Source organism: Terrapene carolina, unplaced genomic scaffold (assembly GCF_002925995.2).
Source record: "Terrapene carolina triunguis isolate 2854851 unplaced genomic scaffold, T_m_triunguis-2.0 Scaffold69, whole genome shotgun sequence".
NCBI lineage: Eukaryota > Metazoa > Chordata > Testudines > Emydidae > Terrapene > Terrapene triunguis.
This window is the reverse complement of record NW_020664420.1, coordinates 35,918,390-35,935,214: the sequence shown is the minus strand read 5'-3', so window position 1 is coordinate 35,935,214 and position 16,825 is coordinate 35,918,390. Positions and strand designations below refer to the sequence as shown.

Sequence of the window (16,825 nt, the reverse complement as noted above, 5' to 3'; positions counted from 1 at the left end):
AGTCTGTGTTCATCTTCTGCACCACAAGCATGTTGCAAAAGGTAAAACGGAACCTTCTATATTTCAAATCTGCCCATTTATACATCTCATAAGATGAAAATAAAATCTTTAAAAAAATTGCACAAGTCAAGATGCAGTACATGATAAACATTCACAAAATATTTGTATTTTTTTGGCTGCACTATATACATACATTACTTGCTGCCACATATACAAATGAGAGAGTTGCAGTTTCAAAGATGAAACTGATTTAGAACATACAATGAAACACTATCTACCTGTACACAAATTAAATTACTAGAACAGGAACTTGTGAGCTGAAAAACTATCTTATAGTCCAGTTCTGCTTGATAGTGCAGTGCAACCTGAATCCTTTGCTTAAAAATATGGTTATAGCCTGAAGAGGGTTTCTATGGAAGCGGCAGAATGTCTCTCTTTGACTCTATCCTGATGGGCAAAAAAGATGTGGTTTCTAATTTTTAGCTTAAAACAATTGAAGAGCCCTCTTAATGCTTATTAAAATGCAGGGTAATATGTTTGAAAGCCTGATAGCTGGTCCTATTATAGGCTAGAGTGAGCCTAGGCTACACCACCACCACATAACATTTTAAATGCGCTCACCTGGGTCTCAGGCCTTATCTAGACAATTTAAGGTGTGATGTTAGCATGCTAGACAAGACCTTAATATGCATTAAGAGGTCTTTTCAATTGTTGTTAATTTGAATGAAAAAAATAATCATACCTTTTTGCCTATCAGGACATGCCAGTGGCTTCCTGCTCAGGTTGGTCAGTTTACAGTCACAACTGCCAGTACTGCAACTCAAACTTGACCATGATGTGTGAAGGTGGTCCCAAACATTTTGTCTGAAAGACCTGTTCAACAGTTTGTCAACACATTACTCTCCTCCTCTGATAATCAGGTTTAAGTTGCATGATAGCTGTGAACACATAAGATTACTAGTTCCATAGCTGACCAGAGCCATCCAGAAAAACAACTGGATGATGAAAAAATAAAAATCTAAGCAGAAAAAAAAATCCCCTTTGCACATTGAATTTGTGTTAGGATCTGCAAGTTAGTGGTTTTCTTTCTAGCTCACACACCATCAATAAAATAAATGCAATCAGAACATTAGCAATTCTGTTGATGTAGTCAGAAGACCATCCTGATCACACTTCCAGGGCTGTATTGGTTCTGTAGTGCTTACAGAAGTAAAAACATATTAAAGTTGCAAGCACAACTGAATACAGACACGTAAGATTGGTTGAGTAAGAAAGATGCCATTTTTACAGACTTTTTTTCTGGCCACAACTACATTTTAAAAAAAATCAGTCCAGTGGCCATAGAAATTATTCAAATTCAGCACTATTGGAAGACAAGGGAATGGTATGGAACATCCTTGTTTAAACACGCATATACTGGAAATTAATACAGAAGGCAAGAAAAATTCTGATCACAAAAGTTGGTTTGCTAAATGATATTTTAAATATTAAATTTGATATGATACAGTAGTTACTAGGTCATTGTATGCTAAATTCCACCAACACTAATTCAAGTCTTTCATAATTAAGAGCAAAATATAAGAATTCAGGTACCTTCCCCAAACTGTATAAAGAGGACAAGCTTTGTGCCACAATAAAAACAGTGAGCAAATATGTGGACTAAATGATGAAAGCACTACTCAGTTACATTAAGTTAACCATTGCATTCTGTGATTGCTGATTTCAAAGGACACATTTAAGTGTTTTTAATATAGGAAGAGGAAAAGCATGAGTGTGGCACAGGGAAATAAACTGATAGCTTTAAGGAAGTCTGTCTCCAACAACACAGTAAGAAACACGTGTTCACTTAACTACTGTAGATAATCTTATTACCAGGCTTTTGCTAACAGAATAGTGAGTAAGGCTTTTCTTCTGTTGTGTGTATATATTGGCTAAAGTAAATATTTTTCACTTAAATTTACACATTTTGTCTTATCTTGTAAAGCCCCAGACTGTTAATATGGATTACAGGGACATTTTCCTTAGTACTGTACAATGGTATAGTTTACATAAGTAAATCTGTTATAACAAGAGACATAATATACTAAATCCAGTCTATGGGTAAGTTTTTTGAACTAGATGACAGATTTAGGGTAGGCTCCATTACCTAGCCACAATAGAAAGTGTTTTTTTGTCTAGACATGGTACGTGTTCAGTTGATGGAAAGATACCATTCAGCTGCTCCTGAACAACACTGTGAGCTTCTTCACACCTATTCCAAAGAGTCTTCAATGATAAATAAGGTACTAAGAGTTCACTACCAGCTCATTCAGCTGCTCCTCCTCCCTCCTTATGAATTAACTTCAATTGACTATGAAATAGCTCTTTGCACAATACTGAGGTATTCAATGCCATAGAACTTACATATATCAATTGCATGAAATTCCACAATTAGTTACCCTGTCAAGGAGAAAGAAATCTAGGCATCTAAAAATAACTGGATTATACCATTTTAACAGGAAGAGCATGGCTAGAGGAGAGAGAGAGTTAGGATGTTCAGGGATGAAGTACTTTACACTTCAAACAATAATATTTCACTTGCAATTATCATAAAAAAGTATAAAATGTTTATTTTACATAGTGGTTCAAATTGATTTTCAGCCTCCCCAGTAAACAAGAACACAAAATAGTGCAAGGGCAAAACTTGCAATTCTGTTCTTCCCTACATCCACACTGCTAGCATGTGTACCGGTTGATTTTTTCTTACAAAAATTAGTCATTTTGATATAAATTTAAAATGATAGCATCTATTTGCCTTGGTGTACTAAAATTATGGTTAGAAATCAGTTTTATACAGAGTGAATAAATATAAAATTGTATATTCCTTTTTGTAGATAAAACTCTGCAAAAAACCTTGACTTCATATGCAGTTTAAGTTTTACTCTTCATAATAAATGTGTAAACATGCACGCACACACAGATTCCTCAAAATCGTTTTGAAGGAAATAAAGTATTTTTGGAGGCAATTTTGTTTCTCTTGTAAAGCGTTTTCTTTTCCCTTTAATTTTGACATGAACATGATTCTTGATTTGACTTTCCATACTTTAGGGAAGGTATGGAATACATTTGTGCTCATCCACACACATGTAGCAAGATTTCTGTTTAATAAACACCAAGTACAGTATTTCAGATTTACATTATTTCCACATATACAGCAAATGTTCTAGTCCATCTTATTTCCTTTATAAAAGCACCCTGATCCAGTCTCAACATATTAAGCTTTTATAAAAAAATCAAATATATACTATATTTGTTTCTGTACATTTATGTGCAAGATCTCCTGACAAAATAATACAAATATTGAATACTACAGTTTATATCCCAGTGGTGAATGTAACTTCACATCACATGATGTAAGTGCCATCTTTGTAGTATTTCATGGATTCCATTTGTTGTGTCATAGCAATGACTTCATGGAATCCTGTACTGAGGCCAGACATATGTTGAAAATAGGCTTCTTTCTCCACCTGGACAGTTAAATTGTTCACTCCAGCATCTTTCAGAACTGCTGTTACCTGAGCATAACAGAAATTCAATATTAAATCTCTTTAATTGTAACTTGTGATTATACTCAGACACTAGAACGGTAGTTACAGACGAGCACAAAAGGTCACATCAAATCTAAAGATACAACATTTATTATGGCCCGGAGAGGAGCCAGTCAGAAAATTAAAATGATTCAATTTGTAGCTAGAATTTTTTGGGGGAAAAAGTCAAGCAGTCAAAAGTTAGGAATCGCACAGGCAACCTTAATGCTTAATTGAGGGGGCTGAATTATGATATAGTCTAATATGACTACATATTTATTCCCTCGGGAATTCTGCCTCATTCATGCAAGAATGGACATTATGTTTTATCCTCACTGTTCAATGTGTGTCCTCAAGCCTTATTTATTGCAAACTATTCAAATCCTGCTCTGACTACAGAATTATTAATTTCCTCATAGGCTTTACTATGGTACTCATCACTATGGTATCTGAGTGCTTCACAAACAAACTATTTTTACAACACCCCTATTTTACAGATGGGGATCTGAGGCACAGAGATCAAGGTAAAAAGTATCCAATAGTTTCAGATGCCCAATTTAAGATGCCTAGGATCTGATTTTTTTTTTTCAGAGTACTTAGCATTGTATAAGGACTTTATATGTTCAAAGCACAGCTCCCATAGACTTCAACTGCACCGTCAGTGCTCAGCACTTCCACAAATCAGACCCCAGGGTCTCAAGGCAAGTGGCACCCAGAAAATGAGGAACACACAATTAATAGTGACTATGAAAGTTTGGTTTAAATCAGTGGTTTTCAACCTTTTTTCATTTGCGGATCCCTAATAAATTTCAAATGGAGGTTTGGGCCCCTTTGGAAATCTTAGGCATAGCATGTGGACCCCAAGCCCCAGCCTCACACCCCAGCTCCTGCTCAATTTCAGTCTTGCTCCCATGTCCTTCCCACACACCATTTTATTCATGGCTCCCAGTTTCCTTGCACAGCCATACCCAGTCAAAAGCCCCACACCCAAGCTCACTCCCAGTCTTCCTCCCTGCCCCCTAACTCTACTCCTAATCTACTCCTTCCATTACCCACACTGCCCTTCCAGGCCCAGCTCTTGTCCCTCCTGAATTAAGCTGCTCCCTCCTCCATGCTGCCTGGGTGCCAGAAAAGGGAGCATCAAGAACACTCCTGCTCTCAATTCCTAAGCCTAGTGCAACAGCAACTCCTGGCAGCTACGGGCACCAGTTGCAGGGAAAGTACAGGGAAGGGGCAAGGGCAAACCATGGTGAATCATTTTTGCTGAAACTTAATTTTTTTTTTAAAGTTGGAGGAAAACATCCAGCATGGAAAGTTTCAGCCCTAATCGTTAAAGTTTGGTAAAGTTATAAGTGGCTAAAAACAGGGTCTTTATAATGAGAAGTGTCTGACAACGTCAACTACAGGCAGAGCTGGTAGCAATGTCTAGAACATAAAAAAGATCGCCTGGAAAGGTTTCCCCATTTTTAAAAAAACATTATTAATTCAGGTCTCATCTAACTTGGAACAGTGAAAAGAGAACCAGTGAAATTGTATTTACAAGAGTAAAAAACTGAGCAGTTGAAAAAGTAAGGGATTTTTATTCAGACTGTTTAAAACCTTTGTTTCTTTTTATTAGTACCTATTTAACAGCACTGATTAATGAACATTTTGGAGAGAATGTCATAAAAAACATGTCACTCTTGCCCCTTCATTTAAGGTGAGAGTTCCTAAAATACATCTCAGATCCCCAGGAAGTCCTCCAGCAAAACAAAGGAAAAATAGGCTAAACACTTCTGATATTTCGAAGATTAAAAACAAGCAGAAAAAAGCCCCACACCACCACCCTGAAGAATTCGTTCAGGCTTTTGTTATACCATGAAAAAAAAAAAAAAACCTACAAAACTAGGTTCCCCCAAAAAATCCTTTTGGCAGGTCACCTCTAAAGCAAGACAAAAGAAACTGGCTGATCTGTTTTCAAATGTCAAAAGCCTACCACCAAACAAACTTTATAGGACAACAGCAGAAGGAGGAGCAGAGCAATACTGAAAAGGCTTGTCCTGGAACATCAGCTACTAGCTATGGAAATCATTACAACAGCAGCTTCAAACTTAAGCCTATGATTGAAATATTCAGGGTTAATCAACAGGGCGTAAAATATGAAGAGCCAACAGATTCTGAAAGTGTTATATGGTTACCTGCTGTATAATTCTCTGTTCCATCACATCTGACATCACCTGTACATGTATAGTACCTGCCACAACACTAGCAGAGTGACACCAGAAATGAGGATCTCTGTAGGATATTAAACCATCTATTTTCTGGATCTGTAAAAAATTGCATTAACAGTAAGAATTACTTTTGCAATATTCTACTTTATGCCTTCCTGCACACTTAGATAGCTACTGGTGGCAATTATTTCATGCAGCAGATACTATTATAGAGTGAAATAAACTGCCATCATTTTACGTTATATACAGAAATTGTTATATAGAAACATTTTTGGAATTGGGACAGTGTTCCATCATTGCCAAAAATAGAAGGCAAAATGAAAAGTTTGTGGGTAGGGGCTAAAAAGGAGGGACAAAGACACTGAAGTGGAGTCCCCAACTGGTGGCCAGACTATAGTAGCATCAAAGGAGAGACTAGCAGAGAGGCTGGCTTTGGGCACCCAAGCATTTCTAAGGACCTATCCCCATGATAACCAAGATAAACAGATACTTCAATATCCTAGTTGGACTTAATATGTTCACATTTCCTCTCCCTCCTTGTCCACATGAATTTTTTTTTTTTAAAGTGAACTTTATTAGGTTATTTATTGTAATATTTCTTTACTAAGTTTCATACTGGTTAATTTTTTTCTCCCCACTCCTAGCATTTGGATTATTTTCCGGTTTTGTTTCTGGTTTTTATTTATCCCACCTCAAGGTCACTCACTTCCATTCCCTCTTCTGCTTCGCCCAGTTTCCTTTTCCATCTCCTTTCACTAAATCACGTAAGTCCACAATCCTCACCTTCCTCCTCTTCTTCCTCTCCATGGATCTCCCTCATCCAATTTAATTCCATCCTGTATTCCCTGGTGGCAAGAATCTATTATTCCCATTCCCTGGTGACAGGCAGTGTTGAATACCCTTGTTGCTGGAGTCCCCCTTCTACTCTTGTTGATGGAATCCTGGAAGTTCCCACACCAGTTTCCCGATTTAGAAGTATTTAGCAAGCACGCCATATACTTCAGGACTATGCCCATTGGGGTTCTGGGCAGGGCACTCACAAGAGCTAACACTGGGAGCAACAATTAGTGGATAAGAGTTAACAATGGGAGTGGAGTGCTGCCATAGACTTCAGGTCTTGACTGATTTAGTAGGAGCAGAAAGCAGCCTAGACTGAAGGGGAAGGAAAAAAATCAGCAATAGAGACTGCAAATGGGAAGAAGAGAACTAGCTTCAGTTTTGCAGCCCCATTCACTACAAGCCAACCTGTCCCACAGTAGACTGGAAGACTGGCCAAACTGCAACTGCATGCCTAGGAAAGAATATTGCAGCCAAATGAAATCTGGTCATGCTAGAGTTAAAAAAAAAAAAAAAAAAAAAAAAAAAAAAACCAGCTTTTATGAGATTTATTGGATTTAGTAATTACAATTAAGTATTAAATAGTCCTCCCTCATTCTGCTGGATCGGTTTACAGAGTTACCAAGTTAGTCCAAGGTTGTGAGCTGTCCATAAAAGCAAAAGCAACATATGGCTGCCATTGTTATTTCAACAGTCTATTCCGCAAAAATCATGGATTTTTAAAATTGTAAATGTTAAACTAATAAAACCAAAAAAACTCAGGTATCTCTATAAAAACTGATGAAACTCAGACAAGCAATCTGGGATGCCCAAGAGTCTTAGACAAAGATAACTGGCACAATGAGGAATGATTGCATGTAAAAGTTAATAAATGCAGTCAGAAACTCATTATAAATCTATACTGTATATAAACAAAGAAATTAAAGTAAAACAAAATACAAGTTTAAGTTCCGACCTTTTCTAGCGCAATGTGCAGATCTTTGTCACATTCTGGTGGTAGCCTCAGCAAAAGTACTTGACAGGCATCTTTTATCAGTGGGATAACACTGAGAAAAATTAATGTAGCAATAAAGAGAGAGCACAGGGGATCAGCTATCAGCCATCCAAACTGTTGAATAAATATTGTAGATATGATCACACCAACACTACCCAGGGTGTCTGCCAACACATGTAAAAACACACCTGAAACAAAATAAGATTTTGAATGATTGAGTGCCTGCATTTAGTTGCCATCAGCACATGGACTATATAGCATGAGTATTAAAATTTCTCAGTACAGGGATCAAAATTCTCTCTTGGATCACTGGTCTTGGACCTATGGTAGAAAAGTTTACTGATGTGCTAAATTGTTTCTAATGCTGGCAAGTATTAAGATAGACCATTATCGTTGTGTGTTTTTACTCCAACTCTTGTGCGATTTACATCTCTCATAACCTGCTGCTGCTAGGATTAGTGTTTTAGATCATTTGAACTCTAGTACTCTCAGTTTGCATTTAGAAGGTACAAAATATTAACCTCTTAACACTAATAGTTTGTGAGATTAATCCTGATACTTCAGCTCCCACTAAAGAATATGCAAGTAGTGAGAAGCTGAGCAGACTTTACCAAGGAAAAAAAATTCAGATCGGTAGAATAGTCATCTAAGCTATTTGATTGCATTCAACTTCTCAATTAAAATAATATAGCATTGTGATAGTTAAATGCTTGAAACAATAAATTTTACATACTAAAATTTATTGTAATAGACTTAATGTGACAAATATTTGGTAGATTTGCTATATATTGTATTTTTTCCATACTATCAGGAAGATTCCAGCAAGTAACCACACTAATTAATATATATATATATTAAATAATGCTGCCAGCTTTGTGTTTTAGGTTAGTCTGGTCTTTAGCAGAACTGACGAGAAGTACTATTTTATATTATGAATCAGCGACAAACACGGTTTACAAAGTTTTGTAGAAACTGTGTTGCATGCTGGTTTGTAAAGGAAAACTATGAACAACTATGTCAGCCTCAATGTCCTATTGGTCTACTTAGCTCACAACCATCTCTATCGCTTTGTTCAGACTACTACCAATGTTACCAACACACAGAATGACTTCCCAGTCCTGGCCCACCCAGTCACTACTCTCTTCCCTCAAATCCTCTCAAAATTCACTTCTTCCTTACTGACCATAAATAGCAAGTTAATTATTTTTAAAAACCCAAGACTAACTGAACCAGAAGTTCAAGCCTATAGATGCTATCCCAGTGTAACAATCTATACTATTATGGTCACCATTTTTCATAAAATTATGATAACTCTTGTACAAAGTATGCCTTGTGAGGTGCAATTTGAAAACGGATACTCTGCTGAACATTATTGTCCTGTTGATGTGTGTAGCAACAATGTGTATGATGTTATAAGATTCTATTGTATGATTGTTACTGTAACATGCTGTACACTTCTGGGTAACATCCACAAACGAGTTTTTCAGAGTAAAAGGCACTCTGGCTCCAGCCAGGTGTGAAAGAGCAATCATCAGTTTAAGCAGCCGTTCTTCAGCAACAGGAATTGTAAGCAAGAAATTTACAATTCACCTGAAGGACAGCTGGCAGAGCATGTATGCAATACAACTGTTGACCCCAGGACCCAGCAAGGACTTTTCCAGTAAAAAGGGTCAGATATATGAAGGGGGAAAACAGGCCCCTGACCACCTCTCCTCCCCCATCTCTACTCACTGCAGCAAGATTGTTTGAAAGACAAAGAATCATCATTGAACTGGGGAGAGTGGTCCTAACGAAGGCTTTCCAGTTAGGACTGCTGAAAGTTTTGGGTGAGAAACCCTTTTGCTTTCAAATCTTAATTTAGCTTGGTAAAGTTTAGGATTTAGCTTGGTAAAGTTTCCGTGTTTATCTTTTATTTCTCTTGTAACCAATACTGACTTTTATGCCTTTACCACTTATAATCACTTAAAATCTTAAAAGAATAAAACATTTATTAACTAACCTAAACCAGCGTGTTTTGACTGAAGTGCTTGGGGAATCTCATTGTTCCCTTTGATAGAACGACGGACTTTTAATGAGCTTACACAGCTCGAGGAGAAGTGGGGGGAGTCCGAAGCAGTGCAAGAGACATTTCTGGGATGTAATGCTGGGACTGGGGGATTTGCGGGTGTCACCCTATATATAGTTCATGTGTGGCTGGGAGAGCATTCATATTTTCAGCTGGGTTTGATTTTGCATGCTGACGGCTGCGTGAGCAGGCCAGGAGTGGCTGTTCTGATAGCAAATCAGAGTAAAAGGCACCCCAGGCTGGAGAGTTAAGGGGACACAGTGGCTCCACAGTCTAGACTATACCCTGGGGGATGTCATACCATAAGTGGCAAGTTAATTATTTTTTAAAAAGCTAACACTAACTGAACCAGAAGTTCGGGCCTATAGATGCTACCCAAGTACAAATAATTAAATAGGTGAATGTGTCTAAATAGAGTAACTGTTTAAATGTATTGCTGTTAACCTTGGTTCTTCCACTCCCCATCCCTTTCCTAGTTATTATAATTGATCAGCTGTCATATGCCATCTAAAATTAGATACATGAATGTTGGAGTTCTACTTGGTCTTTAAGACATATAGTACATTTTAGGTACTGTAAAAATATTATGGATCAAATAATAATAAAAATAAATCAACATTAAGTGCCTCTAGGACCCATACCATCACAAATCTGAGAACATTAAGTGTGAGGGAAGAAGCTAGTGGAATATCCCAAATTATGTTTATTCTTTAAAACATTTTAGCTAGAAAAAGTGTTTCCAAAAAATTCTATGTGTGCTATATAAAAAGACTGCCAGAAAACAAGTTTTAGAGAGATTAAGAAAAGTGGACAAGGGATACTTTGATTTAAAGGTTTTTCGACGGCTAGTTTACTTTTAAAATTAAACAATTTGTACTTACCTCTCATGTTGGCATTCATGCCTCCTCCTGAAAACCCATGAGAGTGTCCATGGTCACTGTGGGAATGGCCATGACTGTGTCCATGTCCATGACCATGGTGTGAATGGCTGTGATCATGTGAGTGACAGCCTCCACGAGAAGCCCCATGGGAGTGGGCATGGCTAAAGGCACAGATACCAACGAGGTTTACTATGAGCCCTCCAACTGAGACTGGCTATGAGAGGGAGAAAAGAAAGAAAAAAAGCACAACCTTTAAATCCAATATTTCTTCCTTAACACTCAGATTAACTTGTTTGCTAGAAAACTACATTTTTTCTGTTAACAGCATCTAACATACTTCCGTGGCATGTCCAATTAGCTGAAGTTAACAATGACAATAGCAGAAGGATTCCCTTGCTGCTGAATGCTCACAAGTGAAACTTCTCTTCATATGAAGGACTTCTCTTTTCCTCTTTAAAAAAATCTGGTATCAGCAGGCACAGACATAGACAACTTTGGTTTCAACAAAGTGAGACTGAGTTCGTCTACTTCTCCCACAAGAAATAAAGCTCTGAGGATAGAGCGAAAGTTTTCTCTTAACTCCCCAGAATCACTTATCAAGTAGAACATACAGGAACAGTTAAAAAGGACCTGCACACTTCATCTTAAATTGTAAATATTTTGGGGGTAGGGACCATGTTGCCTTATGGGTTTGAGTAGTACATTGTGGGTGCTACCAGAATACAAATAACTCTCCACCACTCTTGCATGAAGAGACTGGAAAACTAACAGGAAAATGCCAGTTAGGAAGGAGACAGAAAGAACCCCCACCTCCTAGCAGAGGGTATAGGAATAGGAAGCTCTCCTTTGGAGAATGTGGCCACAGAGTTCAGTATGAGATATAGGATAGCAATGTTTTTAAAATAGGCCTTAACTCCAGATGAGTGTCTCTTTTAAATTACACTATTAACATTTACTATTTAAGTGTCTATATAAGCACTGGAGTTCAATGCCTTCAATGGGAGGAAAGAGGTAATTTCACACTTGTTTGAAAAACAAACAAAAAAAACAAAAGTAAAATTTATTTTTGTTTAAGAAATTAAGGCTTAGACTTAGGAAAAAAAAGCAAAAATTGTGAAAAGACAGGATCTACAGTTTTGATTCCATGATTTAGCTGTACCCATACATACATCAAGGACGGTTTTAAGACTACCTGCGGTAATCAGCACCAGTGTTCCCTCGAATTTTTTACGTCCATGTGTACCGATATGGGGCAGAGGGTTGGCGTGCGGGCGGGGGGATAGGGCTCTGGCTGGGGGGGCAGGCTCTGGGGTGGGACCAGGGATGAGTGGTTCAGGAGGGGGCTCAGGGCTGGAGCACAGGGGGGGGAGAAGATGAGGGCTCGAGCTGGGGGTGCGGGCTCTGGGGTGGGGCTGGGAATGAGGGGCTTGGGGGTCCGGGCTGCCCTGCAGCTGCGGTGGGGAGAGAGGACTCTCCCAGCCCTCTCTCACCCCAGCAGCTTGGGACAGGGGAAGGGGTGCCTCTCCCTGCTGCGGCAGGTCCACACTGGGGCCAGTGGGGAGGGGTGCCTCTCCCCACTGTAGCCCTGAGCCCCTACGTGGAGCTTAATAGGCAGCTGCGTGGCCGCACAGCTTAGAGAGGAAACTTAGATCAGCTCCTGTTTGAATAGTAAGCTAATCTGATCTATGTTCCTTCACATCTCTGCTGAAGCCTTGAGATTTGTTCCATCCAATTTGAGGCTTGCTTTTCTTACAGGAAAGCCACAAGGTTGAAAGATTCCCATTGAAGTAATCAGTGCTACTCTTTCTGCCCAAAGGATTGTTACTGAACATACAGCACTTTTCTCTCCAGGAACTGACCTAATACTTCTATAATCCTACTGGACTGGGGATCAAGAGGCTGGAATTTGAAATTGTGAGTTAATTCAATTTCAGTGAAGAGTTGTTAAAGTGACTGGGCTGATTCTAACACAAAGAAATCACAGAAATAACCAATTACACTAACACAATTATATGGTTTGACATTTTTGCAACTGAATATGAAGGGTACTAATTACCATTTCTCCAGCAATCAAAATCCTTATCTTGTTTTAAATTTTTTTGGAATCCAGCAGTATAATAATATACTGTATACAGTAATAAAATAGAGCAAGAGTAAGATACGTTATTATAGCTATACAATAAACACACTATAGTTACCAAGTATGATATACTTAGATTCTATTGACCAACTCCAATTACCTGCTTTGACTGACTTAAAATGCATGTTAACTACTTATGGCTCCATCATGGTTTTAACTAGAGACATATCTACCATACCTCTAAAGTCAGCTAGGATACAGTAACTCCTCACTTAAAGTTGTCCCGGGTAACTTTGTTTCATTGTTACGTTGCTGATCAATTAGAGAACATGCTCGTTTAAAGTTGCACAATGCTCCCTTACAACGTTGTTTTGCAGCTGCTTGCTTTGTTCACTGCTCGCAGAAAGAGCAGCCCGTTGGAGCTAGCTGGTGGGGGCTTGGAACCAGGGTGGATGGCAGCCCCCCCCGCCCCCCCCCATCAGCTCCCCACTCTCCTAAATTCCCTGTGTGGCAGCCGTCCAGCAGGCTATCAATTGCAGGGCAGTTCAGCTGTCCCTTCCCCCAACTGCCATGTACTACTCCTGCCTCTGCCTTGGAGCTGCTCCCAGAAGCCTCCTGTTTGCTGTGCAGAGGTGGGGGGGGGGGAGGGGGAAGAGGGGTGCTAATGTCAGGGTGTCCCCCTCCCCCCTCCCCCCGCTCCTGTACCTTATCTTCACAGAGTGGGGGGGCGGCGGGGATGGGAGACAAGACAGGGCTCAGGACGAAGGGAGCTTGCTGGCAGCAACTGCTGTCTCAACTTGCTGATCTACTTAAAAAGGCAATGTACTTAGAGTGGGGTCAGTGTACTTAAAGGGGCAATGCGCGACATACAGTGTGTGTCTCTGTCTCTCTCTGCCATGCTGTCTCCCCCCTCCCTCCATTCATGCTGCCTTGTAGAGTGTGAGGCTACATTAACAACGTGTTAACCCTTGAGGGCTCAGTCGAGTGCTAGGTCATCATTTAGCAGTAAGGCTATTCCACTCTCTTACTTCACCATCTCAACTAAGCTTCACAATCATCATTGCTGTGTACATATTCAATTGTTCGTTTAAAACTTATACTGTGTGTGTGTGTGTGTGTGTGTGTGTGTGTGTGTGTCTATATATATATATATATATATAGTCTTTTTATGGCAATTCCCCCCCACCCCCCACAGAACCTAACCGCCACCCACTTTACATTAATTCTTATGGGGAAATTGGATTCACTTAACATCGTTTCGCTTAAAGTAGTAGTTATGTTCCTGAAAAATGCAATGTTAAGTTACTGTATTCAATAGTTTATTTTGTAGATAAATGGAACTTCCTTCCATGTATGTAACAGGAGGATCAAATAATTAAAGCCTCATTCACAAAGCTAACCACACTCTATCCCCCTTTCCAACAGACAAATGCCATTCATTATAAAACTAGGATTGTAATATAAGAAATTACTTCTGTAATTTAACTACTTTTGAATAGGTTTAGAGAGAATCTTTTTTCCTCTTTAAAATAGGAGAAGGTAACATTTAGAAGCCGGCAATATAATGAAGTTTTTATCTTTAGACGTATGGACTTTTAATCCTGTTAGTCACTATATAATAGAAAGCAAAGAAACATTTTGAAGTCATACTGAAAACAAATGCTTGACATTATATAATTTGAGTCCCCACTATTCAGATGAGTGGATCTGATTACGGAATAAATATTCTACAGGAGTAACTAAAACTGTTTTTAACAGAAGAAAATGACAAAACTTACAGTTAACATATTTGTATCTATGTCTGGAGGATCTACCAGTCTGGCCACAGACTCCATGAACACGAAGAAAGCTATTACCATTAGAAAAAGGCCATTAATAAATCCAGAGAGAATTTCTACACGGCCATACCTGAAAGTGAACAAGTGTAATGTACATTTAAGAAAGACTGAGGAATAGCTAGATTTATCATATTTGAAAATATTATTTGGCTTATTCATGCATTTAATACAGTATTTCCTTTTCAAGTCAGTTTGATTTTTCACAATGTTAGAACAAACTACCATAACAAATACGTTACACAATTATTTTCTGCTCTGTCCTGTGGTAGCACTCACAAAGTGGTAGGTGCTTTCCCAACACAGCACAATCTCTACCCCAAAAAGCTTACAAATCAAAGACAAAATAAAGAGATGGTAGGTAGACAAAAGGGATGAAAGATGGCCATGTGGTAATTGGCCTTGTCCTCATAATACAAAGTGTATCACTATAAATTAAAAAAGTTAACTATACTACACATATTACAGCTGATAGTTGACAAGCTGGCTAGGGAATTTAGCCACATAATTCTGCTAATTTCATTGGGAGTTATATGGCTAAATACCCCATTAAATTCTGAATATCCCAACGTGTACACACACATTTCCAAATCCCTTCCTGCAATCATGCTGACATAACTGCTTGTATTTTTCACATGTAATACCTCATTTTCTTTTTGAAAAACTGACTGATCTAGAGTAGCACAATGGGTTCATAACACTGACAGACATTTTTGAGAGGCAGGGAGAAAGAGGAGGGGTAATAAAGTGTTGAAATAGTAAGTGCCATGAAAAGATTTCATAATAGGAACATACCCCAAGTCCCTTGTGTTTAAGAGGAAAAAATGAGGACCTACAACTAACTAGCAGCATCTCTTCAAAATAATTATGTAAAAATTAGTGTACATACCCATATGAAAATATGCGGGTTGCTTTCCATCTAGTCATTAGAGCTGCGAAAAGTCCCATAACTAAAGCAGAACAATCAAAAAGCATATGAAATCCATCTGAGATTAGACCAAGGCTATTGGTCCACACTCCATAGAAGAGTTCCACAAAAGTGAAAGCCTAAAATGAAAGAAAAATTGATTTTTTTTCTTGTAACATGTTCTGAGATGAAATTGTGCTTTTATTTTGCATATGCAGTTGGCATGAAGCTCTGCCATGAAGGGCGCTACTAATTTTAGAGCGTTTAAATATTTCTGCACCAATTTTACTCTATTCTCCTACAAAACAAAAAGATGGATTGTAATATTAAGTTTTGTATTAAAAGTCAATGTAAATGCAGACATTTTAAAACTCCCCCTCTCTTCTGCACAAACATATTTTCTATAAAAGGGACAGCATCTATATGGGAAACTAGAATTCTTTATTTACAAACAAATCAATATAAACAGTACTGAGCAGGGAGTTTCAAGCACATTGGCATGGCAATGTAGCTCAACTGTGATCTGATCTCTTGGGCTGAAAGGACAATATAATTTGCAAGCCCATCTAGTCTACAGTGTGTCTATCAAAGCAGTCAACATGGGAAACAGTTCTCATCAATTATGATGGTAATAATTATCTGGAACCAGGCAGTTTACCAATTCATTTTGCCAAGGCAATAGTGAACAGGGAGATGAAAAGTTTAGATGAAAAATTTCCCTAGAGATGAAAGCTTCTGTAGCCATTTGTTTACATGTTTTGGTGGGTGCTTTTTACAGATAATGACTGGTCCATCCTGCAAGATTATGAATATCTGAAAATTGGACAGCTGCTGTTCATAAATGATTTGTATCAAAGCTAGCGCACTCCTTAAGTGGTTAGCGAGTACCTCAGATATCTGATATGACCAACCAGCATATATTGGTTACATTAAACTCCTGCAGAAAAAAGTACTCCTGTTAACAAGTCTTTACACAAGTCCCCTTACTCAGTAACATAATTGTCCCCAACACTGATTTTGAATTCCTCCCAAACAAGCATTACTTGTAACAAATCAAAAGGCTGTTTACCTCAAAGATTGTCACCTAATGGATGGTTTCTTATTCACTGAGCAGGTTTCAAAAAGCCATTGCATTAAGATGTAGTTTAACGAAAGTGTTTTTCAGTCACTACACATTTTATTTATGGAGGTTGCTTTAGAGAAATTACTTCTGTTTTCTTTGCTAACTAAAGGTTTTAAGTAGTTTAGGAATTAGTCTTGAGAGGAAGATGGTACCTACCTCATATCTCCTCCTGCATGACCCATCGTTATCTATAAATCTGTGTCTCTATAAAATCAAGCTTTCTTCCTAATCCTTCTCCAGTTCCTTCTTTCTCCATTAACTTCCCCATCCTCTACATTCATACTTTTGAAGTCATCTTTGGGTATATCTACACTGCAATTAACAACC

General features: G+C 38.3%; 1 protein-coding gene across 1 annotated transcript in view; it reads right to left on the bottom strand.

The window, feature by feature from the left end:
* Positions 1-227: 227 nt before the first annotated feature.
* Positions 228-16,825, bottom strand: part of SLC30A5 (solute carrier family 30 member 5) — a 28,952-nt gene continuing 12,354 nt past the window's right edge. The window contains exons 11-16 of the mRNA XM_024197853.3: positions 15,358-15,515; positions 14,412-14,541; positions 10,554-10,767; positions 7,569-7,795; positions 5,744-5,872; positions 228-3,554 (exon numbers count right to left, since the gene is read on the bottom strand). Of these exons, the coding sequence (XP_024053621.2) occupies positions 3,384-3,554; positions 5,744-5,872; positions 7,569-7,795; positions 10,554-10,767; positions 14,412-14,541; positions 15,358-15,515 (1,029 nt within the window). The 3' untranslated portion in view covers positions 228-3,383. The remainder of the gene's footprint in view (positions 3,555-5,743; positions 5,873-7,568; positions 7,796-10,553; positions 10,768-14,411; positions 14,542-15,357; positions 15,516-16,825) is intronic.